The sequence below is a fragment of the Lemur catta genome, chromosome 2 (assembly GCF_020740605.2).
Source record: "Lemur catta isolate mLemCat1 chromosome 2, mLemCat1.pri, whole genome shotgun sequence".
Lineage (NCBI taxonomy): Eukaryota > Metazoa > Chordata > Mammalia > Primates > Lemuridae > Lemur > Lemur catta.
Window position 1 is genome coordinate 71,909,253 of NC_059129.1, and position 24,792 is coordinate 71,934,044.

General features: G+C 34.9%; 1 protein-coding gene across 3 annotated transcripts in view; it reads left to right on the forward strand.

The window, feature by feature from the left end:
- The window catches only part of SMAP1 (small ArfGAP 1), a 160,748-nt gene that overhangs the window by 87,670 nt on the left and 48,286 nt on the right, over positions 1 to 24,792 (forward strand). For all 3 annotated transcript variants that reach the window (XM_045543817.1, XM_045543818.1, XM_045543819.1), the window contains one exon: positions 4,820 to 4,900. In XM_045543817.1, coding sequence (XP_045399773.1) covers positions 4,820 to 4,900 — 81 coding nt within the window. The remainder of the gene's footprint in view (positions 1 to 4,819; positions 4,901 to 24,792) is intronic.

The window sequence follows — 24,792 nt, forward strand, 5'->3', positions numbered from 1 at the left end:
GGAAAGAGAGGTGAATTGAAGTTGGACATGTTGAGTATGAGGTAACTGTGGAACATCCAGGGATCTAGCAGGTGGTTGGATATACAGGTCTACAGCCCAGAGGAAAGAAGGGGCCCAGGGGGCGGGGGCCAGAGAGAGAGAGCAAAAGAGGGAGAGAGGATAGAGAGGGATTGAGATTGAGTAACAAGAGGAGAACCATGAGAATAGAAAGATGGGAACAGTTGAACTTAAGTGATTCATTCTAGTGTTGTTGATGGCTTAAGTCAGCAGGCGGGCTCAGAAAAGAAGCACTCCAGGAGTGTGGGGGCTGCCATGAGAAAGTGGAAATATGCCTAAGGCAAGTTTGACCTTTTCAAAATTTGCCCTGAAAAAGAGGTTAGAAACCCTGGGTTTACATTTTTATGCTATGTGGTTATTGTCTCCAAGTCTCAGAAAGCAGTGGTCTAATTCCATGGCCTCTAAAGTCTAGTGTGTGTAGCAAAGGCAGTCCATTTAGAATGCCTATTCCTGCTTTTTTTCTTATCCTTTTAAAATTTCTGTTCTTATGTGGATACTATGTTATCTATGCTTTATAAGTAAGTATGTACATTTGGTGGAGTATATATGTTTACAACTTTTTGATATGGGAGTACATAATCACAAATTTTGGAGACTATGTCTTTAATTAAATCATTCAAGTAAAGTTCCATTGTAAGGAACCCGATAGGTACTTTTCTCTATCTTATCAGACTTGAATGTTTTTAACAGTTTTCTTGCATAGGACGTCTGCCGTTTCACTATATTATTTGTATGTATTAATATAACCTCCAAGTTTCAGGAACTACTATTGCAGTTCCAAATGCTGCTGTATTTTGTTCTAACTGAGAAAATAGTTTAAATCAATTTAAGTTTTCACAGTACTCTTTGATCTTTTAGCAGCTTTTGATTCCATAGATGGGAATCATCTGTGGGTTAGACTGTGTGATGATTTTAGAGCCCATGCTGTTAATGTTACTTCAAAGCCTGTGTTGTAATACCACTGCCAGAGCACAGTAGATGTCAACCATATTTTGACAGTTCAAATTCCAGTGTTAAAGAGCATCAAATCATGCTCTCCCTCTATTAATTGTAGCTAACTAATTAGATTTATTTTTGGTGATTTCATATGTGACCACCAATCATAGTTTGATTAGGAAGTCAAACTTCTTTCCCACTCATGACAGTGGCTTTCTCAGGCAAAAACTGTCTCCATCTGCGCTGGCTACAAACAAAATACAATAGACTGAGTAGTTTATAAACACCAAAAATTCATTTCTCACAGTTCTGGAGACTGGAAAGATCAAAATCAGGGCTCTTGCAGATTCTATGTCTTGTGAGGGCCCACTTCCTAGTTCATAAAATGGCATATTTTCATTGTGTCCTCACATGGTGGGAACGGGCAAGAGATCTCTCTGGGCTTTCTTTTATAAGGACACTAATCCCTTTCATTAGGGCTTCATCCTCATGACCTAATCCCCTCCCAAAGTCCCCACCTCCAGATACCATCACATTGAGGGTTACGTTCTGTAAAGTTTGGATTCAGTCAAAAGTCTGCACTTAAGGACCTAAAAGGCTACGTGTGGTCTTAAGTCCTCACTCTTGATTCAGATCATAGCAATAACTGACAGCTCTGAGAGGTTATAGAGCAACTTGTCCTCAGCATATTAGTGAGAATGTTCTATCACATTGCTTTCCTCACCAAACTTTACTATTAATAATAATAAATATCCAGAAAACATTTTATAATATATAAAGGATTTTTGTACATCTTATTTTCACTTATAAAGTGGGGATAATATCCTTATTTCATAAAGTTGTTGTGAGATTTAATAAGTCAAAACAGTCCCTGGCATATAGTAAGAGTTCAGATAATATTAGCTATTGCTGAGGAATGGCAAACCATAATAAAAAAGCTCCACAGGACCACAGTGAATAGTAAGACTTGAGAGTTTGGACTCTATAGTCCCTCAGCCCTGCCACTAGCTTTGATTAGCTATGTTGCTTTGAGCATTACTTTCCTAAGATTTTGTGTCTTTTTTTTCTTTTTTTTTTGTTTTTTAGATTTTCTCTGTTTGTAAGATGACAGTAATGACAACATTTGGTACAGTTATTGCAAATATTAAATTAGACAATAAGGTGCTTATCACCTGGCCCATAAGAAGCATGTAATAAGTGGTAGTTGTGTTTGGAAATGCAGATTTTGATTGGAAAGGGTTGAGTCACCAATAGGTAATGTTTCTACTTACCCTTAAAGAGTCACATCTTCCTTATGTTCAGTATGAAGTCCAGGCACTTGAGCAGATATAAAAATCCTTTTTGGGAAATATACCCAACTTTCTAGATGGTCTTCTGTCTGTGCTAGACTATGTTAGTATCCTTAATGTTCATAGCAAAATGTCACTTTTAAGATATGCTTATCTGGTAGCTAAAACATATAGATTGCTCCTGAGGTTTTAGCATTTTAGGTATTCAGAAAGCTCAACTTTATGTTGAATTTTATCCTGTTCCTGAAAAGCATTATTGAAATAGATGATCTTAGAGAATCTTAGCCTAAAGGAGCCTTAGATATAAACTGTTTTTATCCAGTTCTGGAAATTCTATCCATGTATTCGCCTTTTGCTGCAAAGCAATATACCTACACCGTGTGTTAGCTTAGGCCTCTACTCAAATGCTTTCACTGATTGGTGAATTACCATTACACTCATTGCTTTCTATTAATGGCTAATAAAAGAAGATGTTAATAAGGAAATGCTTTAGAATTTTTCTACTGTTCTTAAAATTACAGTTGAAGACAATACTTATTCATGCCCTCAGTATAAAGATCTTTGCTGTGAATTTCTTTTAAATGGAAGTAGGACCAAAGTTTTTTCTTTTCTCTCTTTTTTAAGTCATACAGCAAATACTAAAATTATAATTTCCCATATTTGTGTAGTGCTTTACAATTTACAGAGTTGTTTTTGAGGTTTTTATGCCTTTTATTTTTTCTGTTTAATACTAAAATGAACATTAAATGTGTTTAGTTTGATAAATGCTTATAAAACTATCACTGTATAATAAACGTTGAAACTGAACAGTGTTAGCATTTCAAAAGCTCCCACGTGACTCTCCCTGTTTATGAATAACCTCATTCTGTCTCCTTAGAGGTAATTAATATTCTGACTTTTATCATCATATCATCATTATCATCATTAGTTTTTAACTTTTCTTCATAGTTTGATACTAGTACATATACCCCAGAAGACATAGTTTTGCTTCTTTTTGAATTTTATATGAATGGTTGCAAAACCTTTTGAACTTTTGTTATTTCTCTCTCCTGATAGCCTAAGAATTGCCAATATTGCCTTTCCTGATTTACAAATGGCAAATTTACTCTGACAGAGGTTACCTCAAACATCATTTTAAAGGCAGGGGTGCAAATGTAACCTGTAGGTGTTTTGACTGAGTTCTCTGTGTTTATCATGCTGCCTTTCCTAGGTTCATCAATTTATCTTTTCGTGTTTGCTGCCAGGAAACTAAGGGCTAGGTTACTGCTTAGCTGTAGTAGTCATTCAATTTGAGGTTTCTAGTCTTCTCTCTCCTCTAAATATCTTATTAATGCTCCTTGTTTAATCTTTTTTCATTTTCCTTTTTTGGCATTTTGTGGCCCTTAAGGGTGGTGGTGGTGGTGGTTGTTTTAGAGACAGAATTTTCACTATGTTGCCCTGTTGGGCCTCAAATTCCTGGGCTCAAGTGATCCTCCCACCTCAGCCTCCCAAATGACTTGGACTACAGGCTCACACCAGGGTGCCTGGCTTGTTGTTTTTAATCTTTAAGTCTTTAATCTTATATCCTGTCTCATCTTGGAAATACAAATTGTGAGCATCTTGTTATCATTATAGTTTACCTCGACTGCCTTACATTTGTTAGTTGGCTCTGGTCCCCAAGCACTATCTTTTTTTTTGTTTTTTGAGACAGTCTTGCTCTGTTGCCCAGGCTAGAGTGCAGTGGCGTCATGATAGCTCACTGCAGCTTCAAACTCCTGGGCTCAAGTGATTCTCCTACCTCAGTCTCCAGAGTAGCTGGGACTACAGGTGTGCACCACCATGCCCGGCTCATTTTTCTACTTTTTATAGAGATAGGGTTTTACTCTTGCTCAGGCTGGTCTCAAACTACTGGCCTCAAGTAATCCTCCCACTTCGGTCTCCCAGAGAGCTAGGATTATAGGTGTGAGCCACGGCACCTAGCCCCAGCACTATCTTTTAACATTTTTTTCATTAGAAAATTATTGTATTTGCCTTTTTTAAAGCAAAAAACTATGATAATGAACTGAAAATACTTGTGATTTTTTAAACTTAAATTCATTTTATACTTTCCCTACGTGTTTACCTCTTATAATTTGTCTTTATCTGTGTGATAATGAAGTCTGTTCCATCAGTTAGTTTACTTTTTCTTCTTATTCAAACTTCAACTTTATGGTTCTTGTCAGGAAGCCTAACCTTATGTAAGGATACAATGAGAATTTATTAGAGTTCTCATTTGTTTAAAACAAATATGAAACAAAAACTAAAATATCAAAGAAGTTCTAAATTGTCTCATCTCTGTCTTAATTTTTTAAGAGATATTCTTTATTGTGTCATCAACATGTAACCTCAATGAGAATTAATTTGCCATGTTTACTTTTATATTTCAGTAGCACCTGGATATTATAATCATTGAATATTTCTCCTTTCTCAAATAATGACTCAAACTAATAAAACTTAGTCAAAAGTTGCCATTTTTTAAAAAAGTAAACTTATTATCAAAACTTTGGGCTGTGTTTTAGAAAGAAAAGGAAAAAAAAAAGGAAGAGAAAAAGAGAGAGAAGGAGCCAGAAAAGCCTGCAAAACCACTTACAACTGAAAAGGTAAAATTCCTTTCTGGAAAAAAAAAAAAAAAAAAAAAAAAAAAAACAACTCTATTAAGATTACTGTCTTATCTATATACTTATATATTAATGACTTTCTGGATATTCATAGCATGCAAATAATCATTCTTTCAACAAGCAATTGTTGGGTGAATACTGTGTTCTAAGCATGTCCTTTTACTTTGTCCTATATGATTTGTAATCCGGTATGCACTTTTGGACATAGATATCTGAGTTCCTCAGGGGCAAGTATTCTCTTATAAATGACATAGAGAATGGTGTTTTAAGTGGAAATTCAGAGAATGAAGAGATCATACTTAAAAGCCTTCAGAAAAGACTCCATGCTTAAGGTTAGCATTTGAGTTAGGTCTTGAAGTGTAGGTAGGTTTAGGGTGGAAAATAGGAGTGCATGTTTGAGAGAACAGCTTGAAGATAGGCATGAAAACTGGAAATAAAGTATGTTTAGAAAAATAGTGAGTTTTAAGAAAGGCATTATATATGTCTATGTAGAGAAAGTAGTGAAAAAGAAGACCAGAGTGGTACGTTGAATTGTACATCAAATTGTGGATGCTTATTCCTTTTTGAGAGGAAAGGCTTGTGGGCAGGACTTCAGAGTTACTAAAGGAAGTTATGTACCTGATTGAGAAGGGTTCTTTTTGAAAATTACTTTGGCAGTAATATGTAGGATTGATATGGTTAAGCAAACTAGAGGTAGGGAGAAGATTATACTTTGTGAAGGAATTGGTTAAATGATTATGGTGGCTTGGCTTTAAGTGGATTTCATCATAGAAGCATGGATGCACGGTAAGAGAATTGTCAATAGACGGAGCATCCTTGATATTAGTTGTTGAAATTTTAAAAATCAACTTTATTGGGGTATAAATTACATACTACAAAGTATATGCATTTAAAGTATATAATGAAACAGTATTATATACTTTAATATTGTTTTTTTTCCCTGTCACGTGTTGGAACAGTCTCTGCCTTCAAAAAGTTATAAACAAGCCTTTCACAATTAAGACATACTAAGTGTCTCAAGACTCCCCATCCTTAGTGTAGCAATCAAAGCCTTCTATCATCTGACCCTTCACTTGCCTTGCTATCATTCACCCTCCATTCTTCGCACCAGATTTGTTCACTGTCACCTAACTGTACTTTCCATCTCTCTTCACTAAATTGTTTTGCCAAGAATGTCCTTTCCTTTATCCACCTTTTACCTAAATCTTATTTATTCCACCTTTTCTGTAAAGCCCCTCTAAACATCTCAACTGGATATACTTTGTCCTTTGTGCAAAATGCTGGTGACATTCCTATACACTTGATTTTACTACTTCTTACCTTGTATTATTATTTAATTGTATTATTAGATAAATTGCTTATCTAACAGGTGCTTAAATATTTTGTTTCTTGAGATCATACATTAATCTGGTGGGGTTAAGTTTTATGTTTCTTTGTATTTCTAACAGTTTCTTGTGAGTAGATGCTTAGGATAAATGCGTGGAGAATGATTTGTTGAAATTTTTCATCTCATAATTCCTGTTAGTTGATTCCAAGGTCATGTGGAAAGATTAATAAATTATTATTTATTAAGTAATTAAATACTAAAAACCATAAAGCTGTATTGCTATATGGAATTCTTCTTACCTTTCACCAAATTAAATTTAGATGTTAAATATTTTAATACTTAAAAAGAGTGATTAAGTTGGTGATTATAACCTGATAATTTAAATAGCTTATTCTCCTCTGGTAACTTTCTGTTTAATGTGCACTAGTAAGAAGCTGTAAGTGAAATCTGTTATAATTTCCTGTTTGATTATAAATAAATTTTAAAATCACTACTAGGTTTTATCTTTTGTTTCTAAAAATTGGAAATTTCAATATAGTTTATGTAATGCCTTGTACTTGGCAAGATATAAAACTTAGCCACTTTTAAAACAACGTATATTTGTTTTCTCCATTAAAAAAAAGATATTTTACCACTAAAATATAGTAAGCATATGATGTAGTAACCTTATATCTTTTGTAGCCTCTCATGTAAATAATTGCCTGCTATTGTCTGCTATGAAAATGGGCCACAACGATTTCCACAAAATAGAGTCTGTGGGGCAGAATCCTAAGAAGAGCCAGCCGTAGAGGGTGTGTGAGCAGTGAGGAATCTAGCACATCTCTTTTACTGTTTCCTTTCAGCATGTAGATTTTACTAAACCCAGTTTACAACTCATCTGTTGCTTTTACCCAGTCTGCACAGATTCAGGACTCCTGCACCTGCAGACAGGGAGTGGCATTGCTAAGAGAGAAATGACATGGAGGGCAGAACTTTAGTTCCTATCAAAATTTTGTGGTCAATATAATGCAGAATATATTAGCAAGAAGACACATTTAAAAGTATCACAGTGGAGAAACTAGAAGAAAAATAGCACAAATAAAGAAGCTTTACTTCACAAATAAGTGTTTTTCTTTATATTCTCCCTGAGCAGATATTTTCAGGGGGCATAGGTAATCCACAGAGAAGACATTAGTGTAAATAGTAGTCAAAATAGTAGCAACAGTAGTCAGAATAATATTATCATCATTATCCTTGTTAATTGTTTTGTAGTATTCTATTGTGTATATATCTGTTCTTCTTTTTATTTATTCTACTTTTCACCATTTGAATTATGTAGAGATTTTGACTATTATAAATAGTGCTGCTATGAACATTTATACAGGCATCCAAGCACATACCTCTTTGGGGTGTACTTAGGAATGAAATTGCAGGGTCACAAAGTATGTGTGCATCTGGAAATTTACTAAATAATGTCAAATTGTTTTCCAAAGTGTATACCAAAGGTACTCTTAGCACCAACAAAGTAACTGCACATTCTCTACAACACATGGTATTGTCAGAGATTTTAGTTGTTGCAGTCTTTGTTAAGTATATAATGGTATCTCATATTTCTAATGTCTATTTTCTTGATTACAAAATGAGGCCCAGTGCCTTTTCATATGTTTTTATTTTTTGCCTTTTCTTTTTTTGTTGCGTATGGCTTCATTTATTTTACATTAAAAAAATGAAAATAATATATGTAAAAACACAGGCACATGATTTTTAAAAAATTAAACAATACAGAAAAGAATGAAAAGCTAAAATCTTCCTTTTCATATGTTTATTGCCCATTTGGATTTACTCCTTTGAAGTCCTGGTTCAAGTCTTTTGCTGATTTTTCTGTTGGATTGTCTGCCTTTTCCTCATTGATTTGTAGCAATCCATGTACGTATACATACATATAGAAGATATTAGCCCTTTTTCAGTTAAGTGTTTGCAAATATCTTTTTGTTTGTTTGTTTGTTTTGTTTGTTTTTTGAGACAGAGTCTCACTCTGTTGCCTGGGCTAGAGTGCCGTAGCATCAGCCTAGCTCACAGCAACCTCAAACTCCTGGGCTCAAGCAATCCTCCTGCCTCAGCCTCCCAAGTAACTGGGACTACAGGTGCGTACCACCATGCCTGGCTAATTTTTTCTATTTTTAGTTGCCAAGCTAATTTTTTCTATTCTTAGTAGAGATGCAGTCTCACTCTTGCTCAGGCTGTCTCAAACCCCTGACCTCAAGCAATCCTCCTAACTCGGCCTCCCAGAGTGTTAGGATTATAGACATGAGCCATAATGCCTGGCCTGTTTGCAAATATCTTATCTCTGCAGCTTTATTGTGGCTGATTTTGTTACTTTTTCTCTTTCTGGTTTGCAAATCGGTGATGAAGGGCATCCTTGTCTTATTCTTGACATCAAAGAAAGCTAAAAGCTTTTTACCTATATGTGTTATCTTTATTCCTCACAAAAACTACAAGGTTGTCAATGGTTCCATTTTACAGATGGGGGAACTAAGATTCAGAGAAAGTATGTGATTTGCCTATTGTCACCCAGTTTAGTTAGAGAATTATGGAGTCTGGGTTAGAAAAATAAAGGCTTTATTTATTTATTTATTTATTTATTTATTTATTTATTTTTAAGGCAGCACTGATTAACCTCTATCTCATATTTTTTCATGTATTTAAAGGAAAAATGTTTGGTAGGGATTATGTATTCTAGAATCCCTTTTCTAAGTCCCATTTATTTCTGTAAGTAATTAAAGCCATTAGTGTGTTTCTTGACACATAGTAGTAGCTTAATAAATGGTACTTAAGTATATATTAATTTGGGGGTTGGAAGGAAACTTACTTCTCTAGTACACATCCCTTATTTTAAGTAAACTAAATTCTAGAAGGAGCTCAACTCACTCAGAATTGACATGCTCAGTGTTAGCAGTTAGTGGTACCTCGGGGATTTGAACCAAAGAATCCTCTGTGTGTGTGTGTGTGTGTGTGTGTGTGTGTGTGTGTGTGTGTGTATTTTGATTTGACATGTACATCATCAGGTTTTTTCTTGTTTCAGTTTTTAGTCCTGTTGTATGTTCTACATCATTTTATAATGAATTCTCTAGGTTTCCCTAAAAAAGAACTGTGTGTTTATATATAACTCTATCCCATACTATCTTGACTAGTGAATTAATAACTTTTATTGATTGGTTAATTTCTGGTTAGCAACTTTTTCCTTCTACAATTAAACTTGTTTTTCTTGAGCGTTCTGATATTGTTTAAATTATATTTTGTTTTGTTAACCTGAAAGAAAGAAGCTGAGACAAAATTAATATAAGTAGAGAGTTTGTTTGGGCCGTGCTTGAGGATTGTAACCTAGGAGCATAGATTCAAGTTGCCCTGAATATACACACCGATTAGCAGCAGTTTCAGTGGATTTTTTTTTTTTTTTTTTACTTCAGCTCTTCATGGGGGTACAAAAGCTCAGGTTATATATAGTGGATTTTTAAAGACAAAAAAGGGAAGACCAGGAGTGAATGGACGGATACAAATTTGTTTGTCAGGATTTCTCATTGGCTTATAGAAATAACATTGATTAGTGATTGGCTATATATTGTTAAGCTATAGGGTGTGGGTTATAGTGTCCGGTGTGGCATTATTAGGTTAATTTATTACTTGTGGCAGTAGCAAGCAGTTTCAAGAGATGAATTCATAGTTCAAAGTGGGGAGTAGGGTGTGACTATGGTCTCATTTTAATGCTCCTCTGAGCCTGATAATTAAAAGGACTTGCACTCTTCAGATAAAAGTTCTTTTCTTTTCTCAGTTTATATTTAAGTCTCATTGAGGTTTACATTTTTGTAGTATGCCAGCTTCTATTACTAATTGGGTCAGCAGGAGCCAAGTTTACTTTCTTTTCTGGGAGGAAAAAGGTAAAACTTAAAAATTTAATGAATCAACTGATTAATAAGGCAGACGCTTTTGACATTTAAATAGATGCCTCTCCTTTGTGCTTTGGATATACTGATAAAAATTGTGGATAAATTTCATTTTTTCTAAAATATTGTGTCATACATTGGACATTTCTAATTCACTTAGTTTATATCTACTAGGTTATCTCTAAAGTAATCAATGAATCTATAAATATGTTTGTTTAGACGAGGACTACTCTATTAAATGAATGTTAATGAGTTCTCTTTCAGTTTAATCGGGTCTTAGTTTCTCCTTTGGAAAGTTCTAAGTTTTATAGTTTTGTTTTTCTTAAAAGTGTGCATATCAAAACATCGAAAATAGAAAAATAGTCAATTCCTTGCTGGAGGAAAAAGTTAAACCCTTTTCAGGTGATTACTGTTCTGGTTCTGATTATATTACTATTGATTACAACCCACCATATGTACAGTTGACCTTTGAACAATGGGGGGGGTTGCAGGACTGACCTCTTGCAAGGCAAAAATTCACATTTAACTTTGGACTCCTCAAAAACTTAACTACTAATAGTCTGCTGTTGACCAGAAACCTTAACAATAACATAAACAATTAATACATATTTTGTATGTTATATGTATTACACACTGTATTCTTATGATATACTAAGCTAGTGAAAAACCGTTATTAAGAAAGTCATAAGAAGAGAAAATATGACTATTCATTAAGTGGAAATGGATCATCATAAAGGTCTTCCTCCTTGTTATCTTCACATTGAGTAGTTTAAGGAGAAGGAGAGGTTGTTCTTGCTCTCTCAGCGGTGGCAGACACGGAAGAGTGGAGGAGGTGGAAGGGGAGGCAGGAGAAGCAGGCAAATTTTTATTTAAAAAACTTTTATTTAAAAAAATCAGTATACAAGTGGACTTGTGTAGTTTAAACCTGTGTTGTTCAAGGGTCAGCTGTACTTATTATATTTTAAGTTCTGAAACTTCTGATTGTATGTTAAGATATCTTTAATGTAGGAGTCAGCAGACCTTTTTCTGTAAAGAACCAGATAGTAAATATTTTAAGCAATAGATCCTAAGGTGTCTTTTACAACTACTCAACTCTTTTCTTATAGCATGAAAACAGAAAATTAATGTGTTCTAATAAAACTTTATTTACAAAAACAAGCCACCAAGTTTGTTGAGACACTTCCCTCCCCACTTTCCCACAATGAGAAATTGTTGCAGTGGAAGAAGCAGGGTCAGGAGGAGAGCCAGGCTGTAGCCCCTAATCTGTGGTTCACTGTGTCTCTTTGGCAAAGTCATTTAACTGCCCAGAGACTCGTTTTCTTCATTTATTAAATGATAGGATTGGCCTAGATCATATCTAGAGACTTTTCTGCTAATAAATAACTTTAAATTTAGAATTGCTTATTCCAGCTATTGAACACAGGAGCATATTCCAAACATCATCTGAATTTACCCTTCAAAATAGCTTTCAGAACTCTACAGAGTTGGTTTTTATTCTGTGACTTCTGCTATTATTTAAAACTGGCTTCTTACCCACTTTAGTTGCTACTCACTTTAATCACTTTTTTTTTCTGTTAAAATACAAACTCTAATTTAGGAAAAAAGATATGCAGTTATTTCTAATGAAGGCTACTTCTCTGTGTGTGTGTGTGTACGTACATGCATACACTTACTGGTTTCTTGTGTATGCCTTGGTGACATTTTCTTAGTTTAAAAGAGATTGCTTTCCATGGTATGTAGTCCACAAGGTATATGTTATGACATTTTTAATGTAAAAAAAAGTATTTTTTATGCACATATTGGGCACTAGCTTCTTGAATTTTATAGGAGAAAAATCACTTTACAAAGTATATCATAGTAGAATAAATTCCAGGAAGGAAGGTAGAGAAGCTATAAGAGAAGGCCCCTAATTTTGATAATACATGCTTATCAGCATCAGTAAGTTCATTTCAAGGTATGGCAAGTATTTGAATCTGTAAGAAGATGATATAGATGAATAGTGATTTTCTTTAACTGGTTGGGAAAGAAACAAAAACAACCATTAAACTTTCTCTTTTGAACAAACTTTTTATGTTAATGAAATTTTTAAAAATAATTTTTTTTGATAAATAGAAGGGAGCTAACCTACTAATATAAGCACAAAGTACAACTGCAAATCTGTTCAACTTGAAATTTCAATATAACCACGTAAAAAAGTAAGTAACCAGTTGTAAGTCAAGTAAGTTGTTCTTAGTAGACTATTAAAGTGAAATTAAATGGGTTATTGCCAGATGCTAGATTGATAGGTTACATTGTTTGCCAATCTGACAGAGACATTTACACAGCCACCACACTCTCAATGTAATTTAGGCTAAATAAGCCTTTCATGTAATGCATGAGTGCATTTGAAAATAAGATATTTTCAATAATTAATGCTTTTATAGAAATCTTAGAAATTATGATCTAGGTGAGTGAGTGAAACAGATGTCTCACAGAGCAGTTTTGTAAGTTGGGTTGGAAGATTCTTTTATATTTTCCTCAAATCATTGAATTTCTTGCTTAAAGATGGACCTTGAGATTAGTTTGATCTTTTGTTCATAGATTTTTAAAGATAATAATAGGTTCAATATCATTATATATTAGGCTTAGAAAATATTTTAGTGCTACTTCCCTTTGCCCAAGTTTTATTATGGTATAGATTGCTAGTTGCTGTTGACAACTCCCTATCTTTCTTTAGCTATTAAGCATTGTTTTTGAAATAAACTTTTCTCAAATAGAAAAGATTACAGTAGTAGGCCTAAGTGAAAAGAAACCATCTGTTCTGTCTGGTTAATTTATAGGGTTTGTCATTCTTTAACCAAGAGACTGGGTAGATGTATTTTTCCTCCTAGTGGATTTTTTTTTTTTTTTAAAGAGATGGGGTCTTGCCTTTATTCAAAGGGTGGCCTTGAACTCCTGGATCCTCCCACTTCAGCCTCCTGAGTAGTCGAGACTACGGACATGTGCCACTGTGCCTGGCCTACTTCCCTGTAATATACTCAAACCATATATATTTTTAAAAAGTTACAAAATACACATAAACAAGAAGAAAAAAATAACATCGCTACAGATACCACCACTTAGAAAAAATTATCACTAACATCTTGGTGTTCATCCTTCCTCATTGTTTCCCATGGAAATATATATATCCATATGGGATCATACATATTGATATACATATCATTTTATGAACTACTCTGTTCTTTTGTCATTTAACAATATATCTTGAATGCCTTTTTTTATTGATAAATATACCTATGCCTTTCTAGCTTTCATAACATGCTATTGAATTGATGTAGCATAATTTATCTTCCACTGAACAAAGTAAGATTCTACTTACAATTTTTTTGTTTTTGAAATAATGAATATCTATCTATATATATATTGAGTGTACAACTTGATAACTTCTTTTTTTTTTTTTTGAGACAGAGTCTCGCTTTGTTGCCCGGGCTAGAGTGAGTGCCGTGGCGGTAGCCTAGCTCACAGCAACCTCAAACTCCTGGGCTTAAGCGATCCTACTGCCTCAGCCTCCCGAGTAGCTGGGACTACAGGCATGCGCTACCATGCCCAGCTAATTTTTTCTATATATATTTTTAGTTGGCCAGATAATTTCTTTCTATTTTTAGTAGAGACGGGGTCTCACTCTTGCTCAGGCTGGTCTCGAACTCCTGACCTCGAGCAATCCACCCGCCTCGGCCTCCCAGAGTGCTAGGAATACAGGCGTGAGCCACCGTGCCTGGCCAACTTGATAACTTCTTAAGATCAATTTTTAAAACTGGAATTGCTAAGTCAAAGGATATGGACTTTTAAAAGTCTTTTGAAAAATATTAACAAACTACTACAAGACAAATGTGGAAGAACCTAGACTTAGTTAGAAGACTTTAATTTGATTCTTAGCTCTACTATTTACTAATGTGAGACCACTCCATGCCTCAGTTTCCTCATATGTAAATATATTAATTCAGCAGACATTTCTGAGTACTACATGCCAAGCACTATTTTAGGTGCTAGGAATAGAGCAGTGGGAGCTGCCCTGTGTCCTATAGGTCACAGTGGTCCCCAACGTTTTTTGCACTAGGGACTGGTTTCATGGAAGACAATTTTTCCATGGACTGGAGGTTGGGGGGATGGTTTCAGGATGATTTGAGCACATTACCTTTATTGTGCAGTCAGACCTCTCTGCTAATGATGATCTGTGCACCCAGCCGCTCCCCAGCGCTAGCATCTCCACTTCAGCTCTACTTCAGATCATCAGGCATTAGATTCTCATAAGGAGCCCACAACCTAGATTCCTTGCATGCACAGTTTACTGTAGGGTTCACACTTCTGTAAGAATCTAATGTCACTGGTCTGACAGGAGAAGGAGCTTATGCGGTGATGCAAGTGATGGGAAGTGGCTGTAAATACAGATGAAGCTTTGCTTGCTTACCAGTTGCTCACCTCCTGCTGTGTGGCTGGTTGCTAACAGATCATTGACCAGTACCAGTCTTTGGCCTGGGGTTTGGGGACTGCAGTTGTAGGATGTTTAGCAGCATCTTACCAGCCTTAACAGTCAAAAATATATTCAGATATTGCAAAATGCCTCCTGGGGCATTATTCAGTTAAGAATCCTTGATTCAAAATATAGAGCCATAAATATTATAGATATTATAGAAGAAAGAAAACCTGTCTATTGTAGCACCCACAGGAGGGCACCGATAAGATCAAGGCTTTTTTTGTATATAGTCGTCCCTTGGTATTTGTGGGTGATTGGTTACAAGACCCCTCACAGATACCAAAATCTGTGAATGCTCAAGTCTTTTATTTAAAATGGAATGGTAATACTTGCATATAACCTATGCACATCCTCTCATATACTTTAAATCATCTCTAGATTAGTTATAATTACTAATACAGTGCCTGCACATCACTTCATTTGTGTGGATTCAGTGTAGTACTCAATGGATGGCAAATTCAAGTTTTACTTTTTGGAACTTTGTGGAGTAGTTTTTTGTTGTTGTTGTTGTTTAATATTTTCAATCTATAGATGTGGAACCCATGGATCAGGAGGGCCAACTATATACGGTAGTCCTCTCCTTATCTGCAGGGAGTACCTTCCAAGATATATCCAGTGAAATCCTGGATAGTGCTGAACTCTATATTAATACTCTGTTTTTTTGATCTGATAACTGAGATGGCTATTAAGTGACTAACAGTGAGTAGTGTGTAAAGTGTGGATGTGCTGGACAAAGAGATGATTCATATCCTGGGAGGGATGAGATGTCATCACACTATTGAATTATTTCTGGAATAATTATGAATTATTCCTAGAATAATTTATAAGAACTTATGAGTTATTTCTGGAATTTTCCATTTAATATTTTTGGACCACAGTTGACCGCAGCTAACTGAAACCGCTGAAAGCAAAACCACAGGTGAGGGAGGACTACTGTAGACACGATATCCTTTTCTCAGCAGTTTTACTCTGATGCCAAAAGGAATGGTATAGTTATGTATATGAAAAAAGTTTGTAGTAACGCCAGTAAGTGGAAGATAAAATGTAGGATCAAGTGAAACATAATTATAAGTTATCCAGAGTCAGGTTTATCTTTTAAAAATCACATATCTTTTTATCTAATTCTATGTGGTCTTGAGCCACAGAAAGCATTAGCCTATGGCCATAAACTTTGTTATTCTTCATCTTCTGGAATATTGCTTTTCTGGTACTTATAATTATTTGTGTAGATTATTGCATTTATTTGAATGTACTGCAGTGCCAAAAAACCTGGAGGCAGGAAAGAAAGATTTTAACTTCATCAAAACTTAGTGAGAGCCTGAACACTGGGGAAAATTACAAGATAATAAATTAAAAGATAACTAAGCCTAATTGCTGACAGAATAAATACTAATAAAGCCTGACCCCTTCAGAGTCTGGCTGTTAACCTACTCACCTTCCATTTTAGTTAATCCCTCCCAAACCTATCAAGTTCCAGGGAAACAGAACAGAAACTGTCTCTTTTTTTTTTTTTTTTTTTTTTGAGACAGAGTCTTACTCTGTTGCCCGGGCTAGAGTGCCGTGGCATCAGCCTAGCTCACAGCAACCTCAAACTCCTGGGCTCAAGCAATCCTCCTGCCTTAGCCTCCTGAGTAGCTGGGACTACAGGCATGTGCCGCCATGCCTGGCTAAATTTTCTATATATGTTTTTAGTTGTCCAGCTAATTTCTTTCTATTTTTTAGTAGAGACAGGGTCTTGCTCTTGCTCAGGCTGGTCTCGAACTCCTGACCTTGAGCGATCCTCCTGCCTCAGCCTCCCAGAGTGCTAGGATTACAGGCGTGAGCCACTGCGCCCAGCCAGAAACTGTCTCTTGAACATGCCCTTTTTATTCTTGTCTCAATAGCTTTGATTTAGTTTTACACCCATGCTCTCAGTATATTTCTCCTTTCTGTCTAATCAGGTCTCCATCTCCTCCTAAATCTTTGTTATTGTGATAAATATTCAGCCTGATTTCTTTTCATAGCAATTTTCTTTTATTGTAAAAAACATGTAAAGGTAAAAAGGAAAATAAGTTTAAAAGCACCTCTCATCTTACTGTCCAGTCTCACCACTTTTAACATTTTAGTTTTTACTTCCAGTTCTCTTTTGACAATATAGATAGTATTGGCTTTGTATTTGGTATATTTCTTCCCTCAACCTCCCTCAACTTTATATTATATTATATACCTTTTCTTGCCTGTAATGGTAATGTGTTGAAATGACCTATGGTAGTGCCAAAGGGGAAAGTCACAGGCTTCCAGAGAGTACCCAGAAAAGGTCTGATTATCCAACTGGGTAATAATTACCCACCAGTTATTAACAGATTGGAATAAGCATATTTTGTCTTCCCATTTATTACACCATCCTTACAAGTGAGGACAGTAATGCATTGAAAATAAAATTGACTTGTTATATAAATATATTTACATAATATATTTTATTTAAATGAATAAATCTAATTCTCTTAGAGGCTTTTCCCCACCAACCCTTTATACACTATGTGATAGGCTACTCAAAATAATAAAAGATTAATATTATGTTTTCTTAATTATATACAATTTCTAAATATTAAAATTATATAATTTTTTTTAACTTGCTCAGGTGGGTTTTCACTATTTCTTTATGACATATACACCACATCCCTGATTTCTCCAGTCAGAAATTCTTTGAAATGATGCCCATAGGCCTTGGCCAATTGGAGACTGGAATCACCTGACTCACCCATCCTGCGAATGGCCCCACAGATAGGGTTTAAACTGGCCGCTAAATCTGCCTGTGACCTTGTCAGCCTCAGCCACGTTCATCTGGATGAGCGCATAGTCCTTGACACTGGTTGCTGGCAGAGCATTTCTGCAGCATGTACAGGTCCACAGACTCTCCGGCGTTGTTCTGCATGTCAAGGCCTGAGCAAAGAATCACCACACGGCTCCTGAGGACTGCAGGGCCCGCGCCCCTATCCCTGCGTGATCCCCACCCTGCACACCACCGTGAATATATCATTTTTATCTTCTCTTCCTCTATTCCTTTTCCCCTCCCCTATCCCCAGATTAAAACTAGTGCAGAAGAACTTGTCCTAAACTTATAGTGCCCTGGATGTATTGGCATATGCTTTCTTTGATAATGTTTGTATTAAAAAAATTTTTTTTAAATATTTATTTATTTATTAGTCAGGGTCTTCCTCTGTCACCCAGGCTAGATTGCAGTGGCATCATCCTAGCTCACAGCAACCTCAAACTTCTGGGCTCAAGTGACCTTCCTGCTTCAGCCTCCCAAGTAGCTGGGACTACAGGTATATGCCACTACACATGGCTAATTTTTCTATTTTTTGTAGAGATGGGGTCTTGCTCTTGCTCAGGCTGGTCTCTAACTCCTGGCTTGAAGTTATCCTCCCACCTTGGCCTCCCAAAATGCTAGCAAGACAGATATGATCCACTGCACCTGGCCTAAAAAATATTTTTACATACATAAAAACTCCCAAGAAAATTTTCAGAATCTGTTTCTTACTTAATTAGACACATAAAATGGTTAAGATGGTAAATTTTATGTGTATTTCACTGCAATTAAAAAATTAATATATACATTTTAAAAAGGTACTTTGTAGACATATATAATTTCATCTTCATAATCTAGTTTTAGTGAATTGAAAATCATTTTGTTCTATTTAATCCTTAATTCATCTGGTAGAATTTGACTGAAAACAATAAAATCTGACCAGAAAGTAAAAAATGTTCAGCAATGAAAGGATGAGGTGTTTCTCCACTTACATGAGAAGCATCCATATTCTATTTTTTAAAATGTATGCACCAATGTGTAGTAAAGGAACCCCTGGCCTTGGGAGTTTCAACTCTCCCTGAATTGCTGCCTGCCAAAAGATAGATGTTCCAGCTTTTAGAGTTCCCTCTTTCTAGGTTTCAGGCCTCCTTACTACCAGCCTGGACTTAAACTATTACTGCATTTAACATTCTTAGCCGTGGATCTGGAGAGATAAAGAAGGACTCTTTCTGATAGCAATGGTAAATAATTTTGACATATTGCTTCAAAAGTATCCTGAATGGTTTTATGTGTGGATTATGAAAACAAGTCTCATGACTTCATAGCTATGCGAACATCTTTAGAATCTGATGAGAACATTGATAGCAGTGGATATAATAATCTTATAGAGACCGCTGTGTATTTTTTGTTTTCTTCCCTCTGTGTCCAGTGCTCTTGAGACCTTTTATCATTTGAAACTTTCCCTTTTAGATTCATAGGCTGTAGAGCTTTGAGCAGATGTCATTAGAGCCTTTGGCTGTGTGCTGTATTTTACATCTTGTTGCTTAAATTGACCTGAATTCAGTTTCCTGACTATACCATCTTATTTCTCCATTCACACTCAGCCCTCCTCTCTTTACTGTATAAAGCATACTGTAGAACTAATTGTATGTTGCTGTTCTAGCCACTATGATATTTGGTGTGACTTAAGAGTGAGGCTGAAAAAAGTAACATTAAGAGGGATTTTGGTCTGACAGTTTGGTTGTTTTTGAGTAGCTTAAATACTACCATCATTTTGTGTCTGTTTCATTTTATAGTGAACTATTGGTGACAGTTATCATGGCCTTGTCAATACACTGCTGTAAGCTTCTGTTCATTACTAAATGTGTGGGATAGTCTAGATCATAAGGGGCCAAATGAATAGGCAAAGGATGGACCGATACAAAAATATTAATAGCTGTGTTTTTCCTATTCAGAAGTTAGACTACAGCCCAGTTTTTGATGACTACGGTAATATTAGCATTCTATAAAAATTTCCCTACTATAGATTCATTCCTGATCTTCGTATTGCTCATCCTAATTGCTGATAAGTGGTGCTATACTGATTAAATAAGTACATTCGTTTTTAGTGTCATCTGGGTATAATAATTTACTATCTAAAGGATTTTCTATAATGCTCACAAAATGTTAAAGTGGAATACCTACCCAGAATATCAAAACTATATGTTGACATTAAAGTCTAATTTATTTGAATTAGTTATTTAAGATAGAATAAGTAAAACTGAACATGTAAATTACCTCCTCCATTTTGTGATGGGCAATCCAATTGTGTAAGTTGTCTTGTCAGTCCTGATGCTTGGCCCATAACAGTTACACAAAATATTTGTGGAATTTGGTATTCTTAGTAAAGGACTATGTGTATAAAATGTGAGAAATAAACATAATTATATAAAAATATTTTTAAGGCTTTCTTTAGAAAGGATACTTTTTTTGGTCAAACTGCTGAGCAGGTGACCGATGGCTAGCTCAGGAAGGACAGAAACCTTCAGTGCAGCATCTAAAAACTTCTAATTCTATTTCATGCCCCCCCTTGTTAATAATGGGATGTGGAGATTTTAAAGGATCATTCTCTTGAGATGAAAGTAAGCTTAAAAGGCAGTTAGACTAAAATAGGATGGTTGTTGTCAGTCCCTATACACTCATGATGTGTTTTTAAAGTTTATATATACATATACTGTGTATATATGTATATGTATTTATGTATGTGTATGTTATTTAGAGAGATACATTGAAAGATTTCTGGGAGGAAATCTTTGGATTGAATGCAACAACTTTTAGGATGCCTGCAGTATGTCAGGCAGGCAGAAGGGTTGGAAGGAATATAAAAATGATGAAAACAATTGACCCTCAAGAATCTTAACATTCAGAAAGAATGAGTGATTGAAAAGGGACAATATAATAAATAACTTTGGCAAAAGGCAGATATAAGAGACAGAGGTTTAGAGAAATGAGAGGTACGTTGGAATTATTAGGAAAGTCTTCACGGAGGTTGTTTACATCTGGCATGAGCTTTGAAAGATTTTTAGAAAGGAAAAAGAAGAGAAACAGGCAGAGAAAGATAGCATGGAAAGAATTGAAATTGTGAGGCGTATTTTGACAATAATCAATAATCCAATTTAACTGAATGTCGGATAATAGAGTATAAGACAATAAAAATAATATTGAGAGAATCTTAAATTTCATGATAAACAGTGGATTGTTTCTAACTTTAGGTGGGGAAGCATATTGATTTGAATGATGCTTTAGTCAGATAATGTCTGGGCTGCAGTATGTAAGATGGATTAAAGGGAGGTGAGGCCAGAAGAGAAACTAGCTGAGAGACTATAAGCAAAGATAATTGAGACTTGATGTAGAGTCCTATCTATAAAAGTAGATTTGCCAGCATCTGCTTCTGAAAGAATGATTAAAAGACTTTTCTACTTTGCTTTTTAACAAATAGTCTTGCCATACTCCAAGGACAGCTGTATCAGTTCATGCATTTATTCGCTCAGTGAGTATTTACTGAGCAGTCACTATATGTCCAGCACTTATGATATAGTAATAAATAAAAGAAAATTTCCTGCCTTAACATGAGAATATATATATACATTTCAAACACATATGGTTCTTTACCAATAAAAGATGTGATGATTATCACTGCCATTACTTTATGTTAGCCAAAAGCCTAAAATGTCATTATTTTGCCAACTCTTTGTATTTTATCCCCTGAAAGATTTTTTTAAACTAATTTTTAGACTTTATAGCATTGGTAAAAGTTTAAAGACTTAGTACTTTGTTTTTAATGACAAGTATGCATTTACAACAATTATAAAAGGGATAATAGTAAAAAAAACATAAAAGAAGCAATGTCTATTTCAGATACATTGGTGATTTATGGACATTTCATTGCATCTGACAAATCCCCCCCAATTCCTCTTCTCCCCCCTACCAATAGGTAGGTTTTTGAGACAGGACCACATTCCCAGAATCAACAGTTTTCAAACTATATAAGAAAACTGACACTCCTGGTTATTTTGATTAGGAGATCTGGGATGGGCCCCTAAAGTTTGTATGTTTAACACACAGACTCTAGGGAGATGAAATACAGCAAGAATATATTCTTCTACCATTTTCTCTACTTCTCAACTACTGATCTTGTTCAGGCCACACTTTATTATTCTACCGAGTAGATACTAGTACATTGTCCCTATTTTTTCTTACTATACCTTAGGACCTTTATTGCTTTAGCATTGTAGACTTTAAATTTTGGGAACTACTAGAAGAAAGAGCAGTACTTTCTTCATAGTTGATTTAAAAACATCTAGAGAAAGGGTCTATTTGAGTTTCTGCTAATCTTCTCATCTCTGGAAGATTAAAAGTGTGGTTTGTATAATCATGGTTCCTTGTCGTCACATAAAATAGGGTTTAGGACTTCCTGCTTTTCTGCAGGCTCATACCCATTGTTTTCAGAAAACTGGGACTTTTTCTCTTCATTCATAGCTATGGATTAAAGTCCTCACCTTCCTTAAAAAGGTCCATTTAACACATTAACTGCCATGAGAGTTGTATTTAACTCACCCTAGTTTCGGGGCTATGTGAAGCATATATATAAAACCTTACTTGTTAATGTCTTTATTGTTACAACTAATGTTAGCAATTTAATTCTAAAAATGGTGGATTAAAGGAATAGAAGTTAATAAATTTCATTTTTCTGTTTATGTTTACCTTTAAATTGCACTTGCAGTTTTTATTCCATTTTCATAATAAAACACTGTGGCCCCAAGGAAAAGTTTCTGTTTTTTTTTTTTTTTTTTGTGGCAGTTAATGTGTTAAATGACAACTGAACAGTACAGGTACTTTATTGAGCATGTTCTTTGCTGCTTTTATGTTCATTTTTTATTGTTATCCTCTTTGTAATTGTTGTATTTCTAAGTTCTCAAAGATGTTCAGAGTTTAAATTTTCTTTAGCCTCATTTCTTTGTTGATTTTAGGGAAAGGTCAGAAAATGAGTTTGATATTTATTTTCCACAACCAGGCTGTTTTGAGTTCCCTGAAAACCAAGTAGAAGCCAATAAGGTCCATAAGGGAGTAAAGGGATACCCTTTAAACTAATTTCAGAAGACTCAGGAATGTTGAGAATTGTCATTGAAACAAAAGCAAATCAAGAGCAGATTGTGGATTTGAATTTAGATCTGTTTTGTTAGTTGAAAAAATATATGTCTCCAGACTAAATAGCTAACAGTGACCTTGTAGATTTGTGATTTGCTGCTGAAGAATCACCAACAGCAGGCGTTTCTTTTCGTTCTCATTTCTCCATTATTTTCACTTTCCCCCTCTTTCTAAATCCGTATTCTGGTAATTTCAGTTACTCAGGTGTATCAAATCTTGTTTTTAATGAAAGTCTGTTGCTGTGGTTTTTCATATCATGCTGTTTTGCCACATACAAATGTATTTGTAAACAAAATGTTAATAGAATAGAGAGGGTTATAATAGGAATTGGTATTTAGGAGATACTCCTGGCTTTGAGGTAGATGTTGAGGTGGAGAGGTTTGTTTGTCAGACCTGCTTTGCTCAGTTATCTCTGTCTTGCTTCTTGGCTTTCTGTCCCTCTTTTCTTTCAGAGGAGGAAGTGGAGCTGGGCTGGAAGATGTTAGATTTGTGGTAATGGAAGACTTGTCCCTATAGAGTGTTGGCATTCCTCAAACTGGATGGGGATATATATTTACTGCTAAAGTATGATCACAGTAGTCTTTTTATTTCCAGTTTATAGGAAACTGTGCTAATAACATTTTCCCAGTTATAAAATTTTCTACCGTGTTATTTTTTAAATTACAGGTTTATTGAAGTATAATTAGCATATTATAAAAGTCACCCATTAAAGTGTACTATTCAGTGGTTTTTCTTACATTAGCAATTGCATAGCCATTACCATTGTCTGGTTTTAGAACACTTTCATCAACCGCAAAAGAAACCTTATAGCTATTAGTCAATCTCCATTTCTCCCTCCCACAGCTCCTGTCAACCACTCATGTTTGTCTCAGTGGATTCACCTATTCTAGACATTTCATAGAATGTTATCATATAATATGTGGTCTTTTGTGACTAGCCTCTTTCACTTAGCATAATGTTTTCAAGGCTCATCCATGTTATAACGTGACAGTACGTTATTCTTTTCTTGCATTTTCTTTTGCTATTTTTGCAATTATGAAACAAAGAAATGGTCATTTGCTCATCAACAGAAATATTAAGAGAGAAAATCTATATTTTGTCATGTGTTTGGAGCTGAAGATATGATTAAGGATGAGATGCTGGAGCCATGTTGACTATAGAATGTTATGAATAAGTGAAAATATAAAAAATGAGCTCAAATCCTCCTTGTGTTTATATTTATATCTTTAAAGAATATCTACCCTTGGTTAAGTAAACTTGAGCTAGGATACACACTAAATAGTAATTTACCAAAGACAATAAATATATCTGTTGGATGTATCAATAGAGATATTGTTTATAGGTTTTCAGGTCATTTTTCTTTAGTAAAATGTAAGGAAACAGTCATAATTGATGTTATTGTGAATTTTATAAAGAAGAGAAAGAAGAAAACTCTTGATTTGATGGTAATAGGTATGATTTGCCTTGGTACAGAGACTAGAGAAAAATTTCGAAAACTTTATTTATTATTCAAGGTAATTGGAGCAAATGAGAGAGGAACTTCTGTCTAGGACAATCTAGCAGATTTTTCCCCCCACTTAATAATACAGAGTGAGTTAATTCACTTTCCTTATAGTAGGCATTATTTAGAAGCCTGGTTTCACCACAGTGGAAGAATTCTTAAATAAGTGTTTAAATCCCCAGACTCTTCTTTTTAAATAGGCTAAACTATCATACCTAAATGAGCAATCAGTACTACCAGTAACTGTTGTTCAAGGGGATAATCAATAGCTGCTGGATTTAGACCTTGTAAAGTCTGAAGTTTGATTCTCTATCCTTTTCCTCAGTAAAACCAGTATTACCAAATACCACTCTAGGTAGCACTTGAACTTCCTGTTGGGATTTCCCGCCTTCACCGCCCATCCACATTTTTTCAAGGTGTCCTATTTTTAAAGAGAAAATTAAGAGGATTTTTAAAAATTTTGTAATTGTATTATGAGTATATATTTGTCTGAAAGTGACATTTTGTAACTTCATAGAGATTTTATTTTACAAGTTAAATTAGTTTTTAAAAATTTCTTAACCTTTTTATTTATGTAATGTATATATCTTAAATTTAAAGGTCACTGAATTTTTGCCAATTTATATACTTGTGTA